Raw genomic sequence first — 18,686 nt, forward strand, 5'->3', positions numbered from 1 at the left:
AAATAAGATATTATTAATCATATTTGTGTGTGTGTGTGTGTGTGTTGGTGTATGAGGAAGAAAGAGAGGAGTGTGTGTTCCATCTATTCTTAGAGGTAAATCAAACATCAGTAGCACCAGACAGGAATAGTTCATTTTTGTATGAGAGTTTTCGTATGTCCGTGACCTTGCCCCAAATACCATCCCATGACAGGAACGGAACCCTGTAATCTCGGATAGAAATAGATTTGCCCTCTGGTTTAAGGGAACCAAGATAGAACAAACCTATGCTGAGCTGAGCTTTTCAGGATGCTAGACAATAAATCCATAATGATTTCTGTTTCAGACAGATGTTTCTTGACACACACATACTCACAGACCCCCGCTTCCTTCGCAAACTTTTTATTAATGACTTCCCATGGTGGACGTGGTGAGTGTGATATGACAGTGTTTCCTGTTGTACTTGAAATAATCACAGATGCTCTTTACAAAACTGCATAAGACACACACAATTCCCACATCAGTTCTCAGAGAAACATTCCCTGCGTTGAAGGTAAGGACTCCCATATTTTCATATTAGATTAAATTTTTAAATATTTCAGGTCGAAGACAGACCTATAACACAAGAGAACCAAAAAGGTACATATTTTGTTTGTGTAAAATATTATGCAGCTGCTGATGTATAATATTAAATGTATTCTTGTAGTGAATAAAGGATGTTGATACAGCCAAAGTAATGTTGTAATACAGCTCACTGTGCTGTCTCTCAGTAAATAAACTGCAGAACTGTGCCTCAGCTTTTTATGAAACAGTTTAGTAATAGAATGACTCAGGAATAAAATGTCAAACTGAGAATCACAGTGTTTCTGCAACTAAAATGTATACTTTTCTTTAACAAATTTTTTTCTTTGGTTAAAAAATTAAAAAAAAAAATATTTAGCCTTTTAATATATTGTTAATATTTGTGCAATGATATTTATATGGTAATAGTATGGTAATAGTTTTTACTTCCAAAACCATACATTTTAAAATATTTTACTGTGAATCTTTAACTAAATGTGGTAAGTTAACCACAATAATTATTTTTCCTGTAAAAACTTTTTTACGGTAATATTGAGGGCCATTTACTTCTTTCAAAACACAACTTCAGAGGACATATGATTTTATCAGCGCATGAAAACAATATCCTTCCTGTTTGTCAAGACCGGGGTGGACCCTGCCATTCTCAGTGTTGATTGATGAACGTCCCTTTTGACAGATTGTGCAGAAAAACACTTTAGATTAGATAAGTAGAGGCTGCGCTCGGAGGATTCATGGCATGTTGTTGACAGGATTTGTTCAAGGCCACATCTGAAATGATATATTACTGGATGTAGGGTGATGTAAAAACGCCTGAGAAAGTTGATGATGTTGGTCATTTGTGTACATTTGTAGCAATTACTGTTAAACATATACAATTACAAGATTTTATGCAGTAATTGTCCTGAAGAATATAAATAATCAAAATAAAACAAATAGGTGTATAATTTCAAGCAACTTCTAATGCTGATCAACTTCTTTCTTTCTTTTGTATGTCTGTGATTAACAGAGTTTGGAGGAGCGCTGCCAGCGGATCCTGCAGGATATGGAGGGGTCTTTGACAGCTAGGGACCGGGTGGGCATTCAGGACTTTGTTCTCCTGGACGCCTACACCAGTGAGACAGCATTTATGGACAACCTCAGAAAACGGTTTAATGAGAACCTCATATATGTGAGTCCTGCACCTCATATGACCTCTTAGAATAGACTGCAGGCAATGCAATATCCAGTATCACAGTTACTTTCATTGTTGAGATTGGGGAGAGAATAATGTGGACTCTCATGCTGAACACAGGTCAATGCACACAGCTAGTCTATTAAGTGAAAATGTTCTCTATACATCTAATTTGCCTTATCACAGCGACTGGAAACTCACTTTGCTGATGATTCAGCACAGAGGTATTTTCTGTTGAAGGTCATCAAGGGCAACTTACAAGGATAAACAACCTCCTAAATGAAACTGCTGAGACAGTCATATTTTCTTATGATCCTTCTTTAACCCATGATAGTTTATATTTGTAACTCAGTACTCTGTTGAGGCTGAATACTGGCTTTTAACTTTTTCTGAAATCTTTGTATTTCTATTAGACCTACATTGGGACCCTCCTGGTGTCAGTTAATCCATATAAGGAGTTGGGTATCTATACCAAGAAACAAATGGACATTTATATGGGGGTCAACTTTTTTGAGCTGCCTCCTCATATGTAAGTTTGCATATATATATACAATCTACATTATAAAAAGCGCTATATAAATAATGGTGACTTGACTATACACAGGAAAAATACACTGTCATTTAAAAATCTGGGGTCAGTATTATAATATTACATAATATTACTGTTTTTTGTATTTTTCAAATAAATTCAGACTTTGTGAGCATAAGAGACCTTTCAAAAACATAAAAAAATCGTACTGACCCAAAACCTTTAAAGAGCACTGTATACATACTTTCTACATATATACTTTTTTAAAGAACATTGATATGGATAAATTGTTTATTTTACATGTAGTTATTTACATGAGTTATTTTTCTGATCTCTCAGCTTTGCACTTGCTGACAATGTTTACCGGACAATGATTAGTGAAACCAACAACCACTTCATCCTCATTTCTGGTGAAAGTGGCGCTGGCAAGACAGAGGCCTCTAAGAAAGTCCTGCAGTTTTATGCAGTGTGCTGTCCTAGCACTAGACTCTTGGACAATGTGAGAGATCGGCTCCTACTTTCCAATCCAGTGCTGGAGGTCAGAAATCAAGCTTTTTGTATGAAATGAGCCATTGAAAACTTTGGTATATTCTGAATGCACATGCTCAAAGTGTAGCAAAGTATCATGTAAAAGAATATTGATGCTGAGCGTTTTATATCTCCAGGCTTTTGGAAATGCCAAAACCCTGAAAAATGACAACTCGAGTCGATTTGGAAAGTACATGGACATACAGTTTGACCATCAGGTAAAGTCCGATTTGAACAGAAGTAGAAGGACGGACAGTTCTGATTACAAATGTAAACAAATGCTTTTTTCTTCCAGGGAGCAGCAGTTGGTGGCCACATCTTAAGCTACTTACTGGAGAAGTCAAGGGTGGTCCACCAAAATCATGGAGAAAGGAACTTCCACATCTTCTATCAGTTAGTTGAGGGAGGGGAGGATGAGCTTCTTCGCTGGCTTGGCTTGGAGCGAAACTGTCAGAAATACCGCTATCTTATTCAGGTGAGAAGCACAGATACATGCATAGACATGTCAGTGCCATAAAGCATATTCATTTTATTGTTCAAAATCGATTTTCTGGACAGGGAGAATGTGCCAAAGTGAGCTCCATCAATGACAAGAGTGACTGGAAAACTGTACAGAAAGCTCTTACTATCATTGAGTTTAGTGAAAAGGATATAGAGGTAAGAGATTATCAATCTCATATTGATTTGAGTTAGAGCGTGTTAATTGGTTTTTGTCCGGAAGGCTGCTTTTTAAGAAGAGAAGTCATTGTTTAATATGTTTGGTCTTTTTTAGCATCTGTTTGCAATTATTGCCAGTGTCCTTCATCTCGGCAATGTTCACTTTGAGGCCAGTGCCCATGGTTATGCCACATTAAACAGCAGTGCGGAAGTACACTGGTTGTCAAAGGTACTTTCCACCGACACTTCTATCAGGTTTTTGAATCATTATGCATTAGAAGGTTTACGGTTTACACTGTAATGCCAATTTTGACCTCTTAGTTAGTTAGTTCTCTCTCTTTCCTTTCTTTATTATTTATTCTTGTCAGTTATTGGGCATCCCCTCAAACATCTTACAAGAGGGTTTAACTCACAGAAAGATTGAAGCCAAAGCAGAAGAGGTAAGACTTGTATGACACATGAACTGTTGCACAAAAAGCATGTTTTACATTCATATTGCTATACAGAGTTATTATTAAATGATAAATAAATGTACATTTAAAATGATTTTAAACATTTGCTTTAGAGATGGAATATTAAGTATGTTTCTTTTTTTTAACATTTCCTATACCCTTGAAATCCTTGATTATGTAGTATTGATCATTTTCAGGTTCTAAGCCCTTTCACCGCTGAACATGCAAAGTATGCCAGAGATGCACTAGCCAAAGCCATCTATGGACGCACATTCACATGGCTTGTTAATAAGATTAATGAATCGTTGGTAAATAAGGTATGCATGATTACATGGAATTGACAAATTATGCTTTTTATAGTGGTTTATAAAAATACATGAATTAGTTGATGGATTATTAGGTTATCAGTCTATTTATAATATGTATGATGCAGGATTCAACAAGAAAGACGGTGATTGGACTGCTTGACATCTATGGATTTGAAGTGTTTGACGTGAACAGGTGACCCTGAAGCATTGCGGTCATGCACACTCACTGAATACATTTATTGTAATGGTTTCCTTCAAGAAAAGTCTTAAAAGGGGTTAATGAGTTAACAAAACAAATTAGTAACCTTTTTATCAATATAGTGTCAGAACAAGCCCTCTAGGCACAAATAAATGGGCCATCTATCATTTAAAAGGGGTCAGTGAGGTTTAGCAAGGATGCATTAAATTGATTGTAATTTAACAGAAAAGACATAATGTTCCAGAAAATGTCTGTTTGAAATAAATGCTGTTTTTTTTCTATTCATCAAAAAGTGTATCACAGTTTCCACAAAAATATTAAGTAGCACAACTGTTTTCAACATTGATTTAATAGATAGATATATGTTTTGACGGATTGATATTTACCGTGTGTGATTACTAGTGCTTTTCTCCTCAGTTTTGAACAGTTCTGCATAAACTTCTGCAATGAAAAGCTTCAGCAACTTTTCATCCAGCTCACCCTCAAATCAGAGCAGGAGGAGTATGAGATGGAGGGAATCGAGGTGAATATTTTAAATACATACAGCATTTGTTACACTTACAGATAGTAATGTTATGTAAATGCTTTGGGACACAGATCTGCCTCACCTTGTGTTTTAGCATATTTGCATTGATAAGCATTTTTCCCATGTTGACATTTTTCAGTGGGAGCCAGTGCCATACTTTAACAACAAGATCATCTGTGACCTGGTGGAAGAGAAACATAGAGGCATCATATCAATACTGGTACGTGGAACTGATTCAAGCTGACATACACATCAAGACGATTAAGTCACAGTCTTTATGTCATGTATCCCGCAATTAAAGGATGAAGAATGTTTGCGTCCTGGAGAAGCCACAGATTTCACATTCCTGGAGAAGCTAGAGGAGAAGATGTGCGGTCACCCTCATTTTGTCACGTGGGTAGCTTCTCACTTTAAACTGACTTAATTCTGGTATTTCAATGCTATCATATCAACAGATGATTTTATTCATTTTATGACTCTTTTGTAGGCATTGTAGGATTTTGTGGGCTGTCCAATCCTGTTCCTGGAGGACCACCTTCCAGCAGAGTTTATCTAAAGTACTAATTGAACCGCCTAATCAAGGTCTCCAGAATCACAATAAACTTCCAAGCTGGTGTGTTGGAGCCAAACTCTGCAGGAAGGTGGCCCTCGAGGAGCAAGAATGGACACGCTTTGAAATAAATCCCTAAAAAAAATAATAGCTAATTTTTTAGATACGGAATGCAGATCACTTCCTTTTATACTGATATTACAATCCTAGTCCTCAGCTAAAACCTGCAAGTTTTTAAATCCAGACATGACTAAGTTGTGAATATACAAGTTAGATAGACTCATGGGCATTTACTGAAATGAGAAGAACCACTAAAATGTCAGTATTGTGGCACTAATGTGCGAAGCATTGTATTCAATTATTAATCAAGTTTACTTTTTCTAAATTTCAGGCACAAGTTGGCTGACCAGAAAACATGCAAAACCCTTGAATGAGGTGATTTTCGTCTGCTACACTATGCCCGAGAGGTTACTTACTCAGTTGTTGGTAAGTTTCATTTAATGTAAACAGTTTAAAGACAAATAAGGTTTTTAAAACATTTCCTTATCTTGACCTCTATGATTTCCTCATGTCAGGATTTATTGACAAAAATAATGATCTTCTGTACAGAAACATTAAAGAGGTAAGAGGTTTCACCACAGTATGCATTCTCTCTTGGCCTGACATAACTGAAAAAATAATAGACATAAATTCAAAAATTGTTTGTTATTGTTTAGTCATGCGACAGTCTAAGAACAGTATTATACAGCATTGCTTCCATACTATTGAACCTGACGGCAAGAAAAGACCTGAGACGGTACAGTGAAAGATGTTTAAACAGACACTTCTCTTACTCTCTTTCTGTCTATTACGTATTCCTAATGTTAATTTTCAGGCTACGAGAAAACAAATTTGCAGATTTATTATAGTTTTAGTGTAGTATCATTATGGATGATAACCAATGAGAATCAAAAATACATTTTTGACCAGTATGTTTTTTAACAGGTAGCCACCCAGTTTAAGAGCAGCCTTGCAGGCCTCACTGAAATCCTCATGACCAAGGATCCATGGTATGTGCGGTGTCTGAAACCCAACCACTGTAAGCAGCCAGGTGAGCCTTTCACTTCACACCTCTGGTTAGTGGTTTTGTCTGCTGGATGTTTTACAAGACTGTGCCAGTGATCTCTCTCTCACTCGCCTTACCTCAGACCGCTTTGATGATGTCATGGTGAGACATCAAGTCAAGTACCTGGGGTTAATGGAGCACCTGAGAGTCAGGCGTGCTGGGTTTGCTTATAGGAGAAGATACGAGATCTTCCTGAAAAGGTGCATTTGCATTGTGTGTTTTCATTATGACTTCAGTTGTCTTTCATGCCTTTGCCAGACATTTTCTGTCTAAAGTTACAGTGCATTCAGTTAGTGTTGCTTTGAAGTTATCTTCTCACTACATTTCACCTGCAAACATGTGACAAACCTCGATGCTTATCTTTGCAGATATAAGGCTCTATGTCCTGACACATGGCCACACTGGAAGGGGACACCAGCAGAGGGAGTACAGCGACTCATCAAACACCTTGGCTACAAACCAGACGAGTACAAGATGGGAAGGTACAAACTGTACAGGCTACTGCTAATGTATCATACTGTGTTGTTCTTCTAGGACCAGAAAATATCTGTTATCTCCTAGTGTTTCCTGAAATATATATTTTTTCTATTTCCTCTTATTTCTCAAACAAAAATCTTCATTCGCCATCCCAGGACTCTTTTTGCCACTGAAGATGCGTTTGAGATCTGCAAGCATGAATTGGGTAAGGCCCCAGCAACATCTGACAAACGAAGACTGCCATTCCCTGAAGGGGTCGTGATGATCCTTGCAATGTCAGCTTTGACCTGATTGGTTGGTGTCTCAAATCTCTTTTGTTACAGCCACAAGAATCCAGGCCAAATACAAAGGCTATAGGGTAAAAGGAGAATACCAGAGGCAGAGGGAAGCAGGTATTGATCTTTTTTGGTTTAAAATACTACAGATACTTATTAAAACCATACATATAACATCACTCTTAATTCATTTTTAACAGCTACCAAGATTGAGACATGTTGGCGGGGCCTTCAGGCCAGAAGAGAAAGGGAAAGGAGAGCCTGGGCTGTCAAAGTCATCAAGAAGTGAGACAGTTATCATGACAGATGCTTCACTGTCAGTTAGTCAATGAATGGAAACTGAATTAAAGTTTTATTGATCTATCTATCTATCTATCTATCTATCTATCTAAAGGGTAATAAACAATAGAATTTTTGTTTTTGGGTGAACTATTCCTTCAAGCGGTTTCAACATTGATAATAAGAAATGTTTTTTGAGCAGGTACAACATAAATTACATAAAAAAAATTAAAATAGAAAGGTTATTTTCAATTATATTATTTTTTTAAAATGTGAAAAAAGTGACGATCACGATATTACTGATTTTATTGTATTTTTGGAGCAGATAAATGGAACATATTTTATGATATCTGAGTTGTAAAAAAAATTTTTTCCCCATCCTGCAGGTTTATTAAGGGCTTCATGAACAGGAATCAGCCTGTCAGCATGGACAACTCTGATTATCTGGCCTTTGTCAGACAGAGCTACCTCACTCGACTCAAAGACAATCTGCCAAAATCAGTATTGGACAAAACCATCTGGCTAACTCCTCCACCCATAATGCAAGAGGTATTCCATATATTAATTAATCCATTATTACTGAAACCATGCAAAGTTTTGTTTTATAGCTGAAAGTGATTTTTCACTGTAATGAAAATATATTTTGTTATAATATAGGCCTCAGTGCTCTTGCGTAAGTTGCACACACGTCTCCTCGTACGGAAGTATGTTCGAGGGATCAGTGCACAGCAGAAGGTGCAGGTAAAAAAAATGTCTGAATTTTTATTTTCACACTTTATTCACTGGCTGGAATCCATTTACAGCTCAAATTTACTTTCAGCTGCAAATTAAAGCACTGACCAGTGACATATTCAAAGGCAGAAAAGAGAACTACCCTCAGAGCGTATGCCAACCCTTCGCTGACACTAGAATAAGTAAGAGTTTTGATTTATTTACTTTTTAAATGCTGCTGTTGCCATAAACCTTTTAATGTGTTAATGCAAAGACCAGGGTATACCTTATGAATAAACATTATAGCACTTTGTTCATTCTTTGTCTTTTCAGGTGAACAAGACATAAACATCAAAGTCTTGCAGCTGATTTGTCCTGAGGGCATTAAGGTACATGAAACTAAAATCAATTTACATAGGTATATACACATATATATGCATATACAGTGCCTTGCGAAAATATTCAAACTTCATATTTTTTTTCCACACTTTATTATTGCAGCCTTATGTTAAACTGCTTTAAATTACTTTTTTTTTTTATTACACTCCACACACCATAATTCTAAAGCAAATAACAGGTTTTTAACATCTTTGCAAATTTATTAAAAAACTTAAATAATTCCATTTAATAAGTATTCATACCCTTATCTGGGACAGTTGAAATTTAGCTCAGGAGCATTCATTTTGCTTGTAAATGTTACCACACTTTGAGTGAAGTTAACCTGTGGTAAATTCAGTTGAATGAGTATGATTCGGAAAGGCACACACATCTGAATAAAATGCATATTAGAGCAAATACCAAGCTCTGTGGTAAAAAAAAAAAAAATGCCTGTACAGCTCAGAGACAGGATTGCATCAAACCACACATCTGTGGAAGAGTTCAGAAAAATTCGTTGAAGGTTCTCATTGTTGCATCATACCCAAAAATACTTGAGGCTGTAAAGATGCTTCAGCTGTGTAAGAACTGAGTTAAGGGTTTGAATACTTATGCAATGTACTTATTTAAGTTTGTATATATATATATATATATATATATATATATATATATATATATATATATATATTTTATATATATATATAGAAATTTACAAAGTTGTGACAGTTCAGGTTTTGCTTTGCCATTATGGTGTATAGAGTGTAGATTGATGTGGGAAAATTTTTTAAGTAATTTAAAGCAGTTTAACATAAGGCTGAAACAACAAAACATGAAAAAAAAAATGAAGAGGTTTGAATACTTTCGCAGCACTGTATATATATTATGTTCGTATCATTGGCATGGGAAACTTATGTGATATCTCACTCTACACAGTACAGTGTTCCAGTGATTAAGTATGACAGGAATGGCTTTCGGCCACGTTTCAGACAACTGATCTTCACTCAGGCCGCTGCGTATCTGGTGGAAGAGGCCAAAATCAAACAGAGGGTGAATTACAGTTCACTAAAAGGTGACATCTCAATGCCCAATAATTGTGTGAAATTTGTCATCAATTTAGATTTCCACAGGCATTTTATTTAAATAATTTATGTTTTTATAGTATGTGAATTTTAACTTAAATATACCTACTAGAAATTATCCTATTTCATAAAAAACAGTTGGCAAAGGTGTAAACATGCCTCTTCATATAGTAGTCTGTTTGGTTTGGACTTTTTTTTTTTGTAGTCTTATATTTATGTTTGACCTTTTTTAACCTCTTGTAACACACCATTACTAAATAAGTCAAGTTGAATCCAGTTCCATATAATACTATACATTGTTTACATGAGCAATATTTGCTTTTGTACAGGGGTGTCTGTCAGCGATTTAAGTGACAACTTCCTGATTCTCCATGTCACTTGTGATGACACAAAGCAAAAAGTAGGTGGTGAACGAATATCTTTGTCAGGAAGTATCTGTATGAAATTACTGTCTCATGGTAAATTGGAAAAAACTTTTGTTTACATGCCTCAGAACAAAGAAACGTGTTCAACATGTATTATGTTTCTGTTGAACTGTATTTGAACAATAACCTGTCACTGAAATATATACATATATGATTGTTAAATATTCTGTTTTAGGGGGACCTGGTCTTGCAGTGCAGCTATCTATTTGAGGCACTGACAAAAATCTGTGTAGTGACAAAAAACCACAAGCTCATCAAAATTGTTCAAGGGAGGTGAGACATACACACTGTATTTCTATCTGAATTGCCTTGGATACTCAGTCCTGCTCACAGAGATAGACTGTTTATTGTATTTAACAAGAATGCATTATACATACACTGAACTGTTGTCATTTTGTAGTGTGAGGTTTGACATCCAGCCTGGCAAAGAGGGCTTTGTTGATTTTAAGAGCAGCAGTGAATCAATGGTCTACAGAGCCAAAAATGGACACTTGATGGTGGTGAGTCCACATAATCCAATGCATACAACATAATGAATACACTGGAAGCATAAAATATATTGTAACCTTTATATGTGACCAGTAGTAATATTCATATAATTGTATACCCTGTTATATTTATTATTAAAAGTATATTGATATAACTTGCATTAATATTTTGAAGCCATTCACATTTTTATTTTGCAGGAATCTGCACGGACAAAATCTCGATGATGAAGTTTTACCTCACAAACCTTCTCCACAATGGCCCGATTAATGCATTTCATTTGAGTTTATTAAACACTTTAACTTACCCTAAAATAACCTATAGTATGGTGTTTTCCAATGGCCCCAAGACATGAAATGAGTGTTTAAGATTACGGAGACAAAATGTGTACTTTCAGTGAACTCCAGAACCAGGGTTGGGAAATACTGCTCTATGATATTAATGTGTGAATTCAAAGGACAAATCATGAAATATCACTGCAATTTATTTAGAAAGAGGAAAGGAAAACAAACAAAACTGGTGTATTACAGTAGTTTGAATTTTATTTGTTTTGTTTGTTAAATTCTGTATTTTAGTCATTTACTGTACATTTTCTTTGATGTGTGTTTTATAAGCCCATGTTTTATTATAAATATCCAATGTGTCATGAAAATGAGTGTGTTGAATTGTGCGCTAACTGTGCTTTTTTTTTTTTTTTGAACAAAAGAAGTACTTTTTAATCCATGAAAATCTTAAACGGTTACTGTTTAGCAAAACCTTGCATATGCACCAGTTACTTAGTCAAACAAATGTAAATGTTGTTGGTGCATTTTGTTATGTCTCCATTACTGCCAAAACCAACATAATGCATGCCATCTTTTGCTTTGCACTAACAAACAAACAAACAAACATAACTAAAGATGGTGATATGGCCAGAAATCGGTGCCCTAAACAGAAATGTATTGTTGTGCCCCCTCCCCCAAATATTATGGAAATAATAATAATAATAATAAACACCTACTATAGGGGTCAAAATAGAACTTTAATTAAACATAAAAGTTAATAAATAAATAAATTGTAATTAAATTTTATTATTTATAAATTACAATTGTAGCTCTACAGCAACCAAAAAAAGTAACTAAAATTAAAAAGATTAAATTAAATTTTTTAAAAGTTTTATATATTTTTTTAAAAATATTTAATATATTGAATAAAAAATATAATTCATTGGATATTTGATCTAAGTGAGTGTAGCAATGGATTCTATTTATAAATAGTGTTTTTAGCTATAGATTCCTTTTATACTATGATAAAATAGCAGGATCTTCTGCTATTTATACTACTTATTTCAAATAGTGGCAATTATCTGCAGATCAATACTGTAGTAAATTATAAAACAGTATGCAATAATAACATATTGAGTGTAAATTATAATTTTAATTAAAAAAAATAAATAAATAATAAAAAACTGGATGCCACCTTATTAGGACAATAAATCCCTCCCTACACCTACCCTAACCCTACCCGATACTTTATTTTCAACCTTTCGATTATTTCCTTCATTTTTATTGAAAATAAATGCCTTCCGAAGCGATATGAGATTTGAAAAAGGAGAAAAAAAAGTTTGGCAAAAGGGGGATTCGAATTTGGGTCAATTGTGTCAGTATTGTTGACACAAGGATTTCACAGGATTTTTAAAGTTTCACAGGATTATTAACGTACCGGAAAGGGATGCACGGGCTTCATCTTGGGCTTTTTTACTCTTTATTTTCTCGATGCCAGACTGCAGATGTTTTTTACCCCGGGCATAGTTGTCCATTAATTATGATCATTAGTAGTCAGCTGCAAACCTGTGGTGAGGGTGGGCGTGGACACGGATGCCAGAATGGCGCTTCATGTGTGCTTAGCCTACTGACTACTGTGTTCACCGTAAAATGCATTTTTTTATAATCATGTATATATGTTCATGTTTAAATGTATATTTGTGTATATGCATGTTTATATTAATATAGAACGAAAGTTTTTTTTTTTTTGAGCAAATGGGATGGTGTCACCCTTGGAGAAGTGCCCTACACAAACTGCTCTGCGTATAGGCAGCGGCGGTAGGCTACTGTACATGAGCAAAACAGTGTATGCATGTAGACAGACATAACATTTGTGTGTACATTCAAACATAAAATGCCATTTGATATAAGACACAGAAATGGTCATACATGTAAAATGTGTATATGGCTCTAATTATCATCATCATCATTTCTCCACATTCAATTGTAGCCCTATATAAAATGTGTGTAGCTGTTGTGGTGTTACAATACAGCAAACATTAGTATCTGTATAATGTTCAACTTAATGTAATCAAGATAATAATTATGTAGCCTACATAAAAAAAAAAAGAATTCTCCTGCAAATTCAGTTCAGCTATTGTATAAACTATATATGAATCATGACTGCAGTGCAGTGTTAATAAGAAGGAAATAAAATGATTCATTACTGAGTAACGTAGTATTTTGTGGACATTTACTGTAAAATGATTTCCTGATGTTTGTTATAAAAGCTTAAAAATAAAATAAACAAATATATCATGATTCATACATATTTACAATTTTTCTGAGTGTGTCATGAACTAAGTTTAAATTTTAAAGGGGTCATATGATGCGATTAAAATTTTTCCTTTCTCTTTGGAGTGTTACAAGCTCTTGGTGATTAAAGAAGATCTGTGAAGTTGCAAAGACTAAAGTCTCAAATCCAAAGATATATTCTTTATAAAACTTACCAGTCAACCACACCCCCTAAAACGGCTCCTTCTAAAACATCCCCACATCTCTACGTCACTATGTGGGAAGATTTGCATAACGCCGCCCAGATGTTCACGCAAAGAAAGAAGGCGTACCTTTTATTCTTGTTGTAGTATTGTTGTTGCCGCCGCCGCCATGTCGTATATACGCTGTGTGTTTCACTGTGAAAGCAAAACTACTTTGTTTGGCCTTCCAAAAGAAGACACGACTAGAAATCATGTTTATATCACGTTTATAATGGATTTTATGTTTATGTCTCATGCTCCAGCCGGACAGGGTATCACAATATGTTAAGGGGCGTAACATTTCCGTCACACGCTTGAGGCATTCGGCCAATCACGACGCGCTAGATAGCTGGCCAATCACAGCACACATCGATTTTCAGAACGATGAGCTTTGTAAAAATCGACGCGTTTCAGAAGGCGGCGCATAGAGGAGAAACAATAATGTACAGTATGTGGAAAATAATGTGTTTTTTGAACCTTAAACCGCATAAACACTTTCCATTACACCAAATACACAAAATAATGTTCTTTTTAGCAGCATCATTTGACCCCTTTAATTAAACGACAGCGTTATGTTGCCACCTCGTGGTAAATGAATGGAGAATCCTTTTAATAAAGGACTTGGATTTTGATGCACTAACTATTCACTAATTTTATTTTATTTATTTTTCCTCAAACGTAAGCCTCCGTTTATTGCTCACAGTGTTTTTCAAGTTTATTTCGAGAGCGTGAGATGATTAACACCGAAACTACTGACCCTGCAGGCGCTGCAAGTGGCGCTCAGGATCGTATCAAAGTACTGATTGGCCGATCCTTATGCCAATCATTACCGCCCTGCATGACGTAGAACGACTTCCTCTTTGCTTCTTCTATCGACTGTTGTTCTTAAAATGGCGCCGTTGGACCTGGATAAGTATGTTGAAATTGCGAGACAGTGCAAATACCTTCCAGAGAACGACTTAAAGGTGACTATTATCAGCAATTCTATTTTTCTCTCAAAATATTAAACATGATAGCTGTTGATATAATCCTGAAGCCATGTGGGTCGCGGTAATGGCTGGTAAAATAGCAGTTTGTCAGTGCAATGCAGTCGTTAGCGCTGCGTATGAACCCAATCAGTGTATTCCGGGATATATATCTCATACATGGTTTCAGAAATAACCGGATATACGACCAAAAAAGCAGTCAGTCGTAATAAAGGTGTGTAACTGATTATTTCTTGTAAATACATGGGGTGGCTAACGTATGTTGTTGCTATCAAGCGCACTAATTTGAAACGCCCATCTACGTTACTTCTCATCGTCAGCCTTTTAGTTAATCTCATTTTATGATATTTGCTTTTTACCAGTTTTCAGTCTTGACTGAATCATCCTCAGTTCTCTTGTCTGAAAATTGATCTCCTGTACGTAAACAGCTAGGCTTCTGAATTAGTCCATAATGCAGCAATGCAGTTCATAACAGTATCATCCAAGCCACTAATTTGTGATATTAAAAAATGTGAATTAAATGAATTCTTTATGTATTAACATGACTTTAGATGCAGTGATCTGATCTGCTGCTGCTGCTGTCATATTCACTGATGTTATTTCCTTTACAAACTCGATCAACCTGCTGTGATCTTTTCTATTGCTTTGACAGAGATTGTGTGACTATGTATGTGACCTGCTACTTGAAGAATCAAACGTACAGCCAGTATCCACTCCAGTCACTGTATGTGGGGATATTCATGGACAGGTGCGAGCAGGCCCTATGAAAGCATCTCTGTTGCGTGCAGATGTTGTGACAATATCCTTTTTTTGATATTACGACGTGCATATTGATTTAAACCTTTTCTTTATCTCTAGTTTTATGACTTATGTGAACTCTTCAGAACTGGGGGCCAAGTACCAGACACGAATTACATTTTCATGGTATTGTATCCATTAAGATAATTATACATAATAAACACTGTTTTGAGTTCATATTTGGTGACTCATTGGAAACAATGTCCCCCAACCCCCCCAAGCGTATACTGAATAGACACTGGTGTGTTTTCTTTCCTCTAGGGTGACTTTGTTGACCGAGGATACTACAGCTTAGAAACGTTCACATATTTGCTAGCACTTAAAGCAAAGTGGCCTGACCGCATCACACTGTTGCGTGGCAATCACGAGAGCAGGCAGATAACACAAGTCTATGGCTTTTATGGTGAGATGGCAGAAATTGAATCGTAATATACTTATTGTATTGATATTTTGTTGTGCAGTGCTTTTTGATTTTCATTTCCATTCTTTCCTTGCATTTATAGATGAGTGCCAAACAAAATATGGTAATGCTAATGCCTGGCGATACTGCACTAAAGTATTTGACATGCTGACTGTTGCTGCTGTAAGTATTGTCTTTATTATATATATATATATATATATATATATATATATATATATATATATACATATATGTATGTATGTGTGTGTGTATATATATATATATATATATATATATATATATATTATATATATATATATATATGTATACATATGTATATATCTATCTCATGACGTTTTATTATTATAAATTATTTAAACAAATTATACTATACTAAATATATTCATCCATAATGTCTATAATGTAATAGTGTACTTAGTACACAAAATAAAAATGTTTACTTCAGGGACATTATTCACAAAACATTTTATTTTACCACTAAGAGAAATCCTAAATAGCAGTAAAAGTTTTTAGATAAGAGTTTTCTCTTAACCTATTGACAAAGCTGAGTCTTGAGCTAAGAGAAAGGGCTATGGATGATGTCAGTGTGCACACAGTGATTGGCTGATGGTCTCTGTCAGAGATTTATTCATGGAAATATTGTAGAGCACAATATTATGTTGCCGTATTCAAATAAAGGTTTAAAAATAAAACGGCTGATTTCCACATTCAAATAAAGATTTTAAAATGCAGGGTACTTGTCACTAATTAAACAAGTATATGTTCAGCTAATTGTCAGCCTCTTACATGTGTGCTTCTCATAATTAGTGAATATGCATATAAACAGCCTTTTAATTAACAGAGTAGAATAATCATGGCTGATAGACAAATGTAAAAAATAAATTAAAAAAAAACCCTGGATGCAAAAACAGCTGTTACTTCTTGCCCAGCTGGTTAATGAAAACAAGGATATAATCAAAGGAAAATTTGGAGTTGGGATAACCTCTAAAACCAAAGGTGATACCTTTTTAAAAGCTCAGTATTGTCAAATGTTTCTAAAATGTTTATATTCTGAGGCAGATTGCCGGCAAATGCCATTTTAGGATAGTTTGTGGCTTGGTTTTAGTGACTTAGGATTCCTCTACACTACTCCTACTGTTTCACAGATTTAGGAGCTAGTTTTAGTGTTAAAATGCTTAGTGAAATACTATTAGAGCAAAAATGTAGGAGTCCTAAATTTAGGATCGACACGCCCATTATTTTTAAGATTTTGTCCTAAATCGGTGAGTTATGAGCTACTTATAGCCTAAAGATTTTTTGTGAATACGGGCCCAGATGTTTCTTTTTTTTAAGGATACTTTTTCCTTCTGCTGTACTTACTGTGACATTTTGATTTCTTCCGCAGTTGATAGATGAGCAGATCCTTTGTGTACATGGTGGCCTTTCACCTGACATCAAAACTCTGGACCAGATACGCACCATTGAACGCAATCAGGAAATTCCTCACAAGGGAGCATTTTGTGATCTTGTCTGGTCCGATCCAGAGGATGTGGACACCTGGGCTATCAGCCCAAGGGGTGCTGGCTGGCTGTTTGGTGCTAAGGTTACCAATGAGGTAAGAGCATTCTTTCAGTGTAGTCAGTTTTGTGTAGGTAGTGAGTTTGGAAATCTGCATATTGTCAATCGCTGCCTGAGTTGAAATGGAGGTGTAGTTGTTGTCATCTTCATATACTTTACTAGCACAAGTTTTTTACAAAAATATCTCCAAGTAAATCGAGAATTAGAAATAAAAGTAATTTCAAATCAGATCAAAACTAAGACCAATGTAATTGTATTTAGTTTTGTGGCCTCTGGATATTCTTGGATGAATTGCATTTTGATGAAAAATGCTTTGCGCTACATATTAGTCTGACAATGAAATATTTAATTAGTAATTAGAAGTGTTTATCCAAAACCTGAATTTTTTTTTTTTTTCCTCTTTCCATTAAAGTTTGTTCATATCAACAACTTGAAGTTGATTTGCCGTGCACATCAGTTGGTTCACGAGGGCTACAAATTCATGTTTGATGAGAAGCTGGTGACCGTCTGGTCGGCCCCCAACTACTGCTACCGCTGTGGTAACATTGCCTCCATCATGGTCTTCAAAGATGTGAACACAAGGGAGCCCAAGTTATTCCGGGCCGTTCCTGATTCGGAAAGGGTCATACCACCTAGAACGACAACACCCTACTTCCTCTGAGGTCTTCATTGTCGCCTGCGTCCAGCCCTCTCCTTTTCATTGTTCGTTGTTATGGTCTTTAATTTCTCCGTGTTTGTTTTTTTTTTTTTTTAAACAAATATTTTTGTAAAGATCGAAGTACTCCCCAGAATGATGACAGTAAACTATGGGCAAGATTATGAACTCTTTTGACTACGTTTAAGTTGGTCATTATTTGGTCAGTACAGTCTTGTTAATGTGAGCATGTGACCGTAAATACGTGGACATCCTCATGCTCTTCTTAGAGGGCTTTAAATGTAAATCTAACAGCCATTGACCATTTAATGATAAAAGTTCATGGTGTAACATCTCGCCTGATCAGAGCAATGTGGTGTTTGTTTTTCAGAGAACAGATCAGAAAGAAAAACCAAGTGCTGGTCAGTCTTCTCCAGATTTCTCCAGAACAGTCACACTGTTCTTTTTCATTGCTCTCAAGTGTAGAAAAGGGTTGAGGCGATGACCAGACAACAGGACAAAGGAGGCTGTGATTATTTTGTACATTAATATAATTGTATTGATTTAATCTTCTTTTTTTTCAGATTTGTTGTATTTTATTATTGTAGAAAAACGGCAGCCCATTTACCAATTAAATATTGAAAATAAACGCCTTTATTATTAAGTTACATTTCTGGTGTTGTATCCTAATCGATGGCAGCATGAAAATATCACTTATTCTTTGCACACATGGCCATTTTAAAGGCACTACATTAAGACACCGCAGAGTGGCGCACGTCCCTTTTAATTCCAACAGACAGCACCATAGAAGGCAGTAT

At 35.5% G+C, this 18,686-nt stretch overlaps 2 protein-coding genes across 3 annotated transcripts; both read left to right on the forward strand.

The window, feature by feature from the left end:
- Positions 1–61: 61 nt before the first annotated feature.
- On the forward strand, positions 62–11,581 carry myo1hb (myosin IHb). The gene is given in 32 exon segments (XM_042724155.1): positions 62–532; positions 1,568–1,729; positions 2,146–2,261; positions 2,601–2,799; positions 2,927–3,007; positions 3,085–3,264; positions 3,348–3,446; positions 3,562–3,675; positions 3,815–3,886; positions 4,096–4,215; positions 4,332–4,399; positions 4,823–4,928; positions 5,071–5,151; positions 5,233–5,324; positions 5,873–5,967; positions 6,057–6,103; positions 6,197–6,277; positions 6,466–6,571; positions 6,669–6,786; positions 6,955–7,069; positions 7,193–7,268; positions 7,387–7,455; positions 7,539–7,623; positions 8,004–8,166; positions 8,275–8,358; positions 8,438–8,531; positions 8,662–8,717; positions 9,637–9,772; positions 10,112–10,182; positions 10,383–10,480; positions 10,608–10,707; positions 10,894–11,581. Coding segments are annotated over 32 exon segments (3,186 nt in total). The 5' UTR covers positions 62–457; the 3' UTR covers positions 10,921–11,581.
- Positions 11,582–14,280: 2,699 nt separating this feature from the next.
- ppp6c (protein phosphatase 6, catalytic subunit) lies at positions 14,281–18,538 on the forward strand. 2 transcript variants are annotated; one of them, XM_019100557.2, is made up of 8 exons: positions 14,281–14,437; positions 15,111–15,206; positions 15,317–15,382; positions 15,518–15,659; positions 15,760–15,839; positions 17,062–17,271; positions 17,647–17,936; positions 18,260–18,538. In XM_019100557.2, exons 1-7 carry the CDS (start codon positions 14,363–14,365, stop codon positions 17,893–17,895), a joined length of 918 nt encoding a protein of 305 aa, XP_018956102.1. In that variant the 5' UTR covers positions 14,281–14,362; the 3' UTR covers positions 17,896–17,936; positions 18,260–18,538. The 2 variants fall into 2 exon arrangements, with proteins under 2 accessions (XP_018956102.1, XP_018956109.1); XM_019100564.2 differs by having other exon boundaries at positions 17,647–17,896.
- Positions 18,539–18,686: the final 148 nt, after the last annotated feature.

The sequence above is a fragment of the Cyprinus carpio genome, chromosome B5 (genome assembly GCF_018340385.1).
Source record: "Cyprinus carpio isolate SPL01 chromosome B5, ASM1834038v1, whole genome shotgun sequence".
Taxonomy (NCBI): Eukaryota; Metazoa; Chordata; class Actinopteri; order Cypriniformes; family Cyprinidae; genus Cyprinus; species Cyprinus carpio.

What these genes read in the sequence shown, in the direction of transcription:
- ppp6c (XM_019100557.2), top strand. Translation starts at nt 14,363, where the DNA reads ATGGCGCCGTTGGACCTGGATAAGTATGTTGAAATTGCGAGACAGTGC. An exon ending in GTGGGGATATTCATGGACAG is followed by an intron (nt 15,207 to 15,316) that starts GTGCGAGCAGGC and finishes CTTTATCTCTAG; the next exon opens with TTTTATGACTTATGTGAACT. An exon ending in ACAAGTCTATGGCTTTTATG is followed by an intron (nt 15,660 to 15,759) that starts GTGAGATGGCAG and finishes TTGCATTTATAG; the next exon opens with ATGAGTGCCAAACAAAATAT.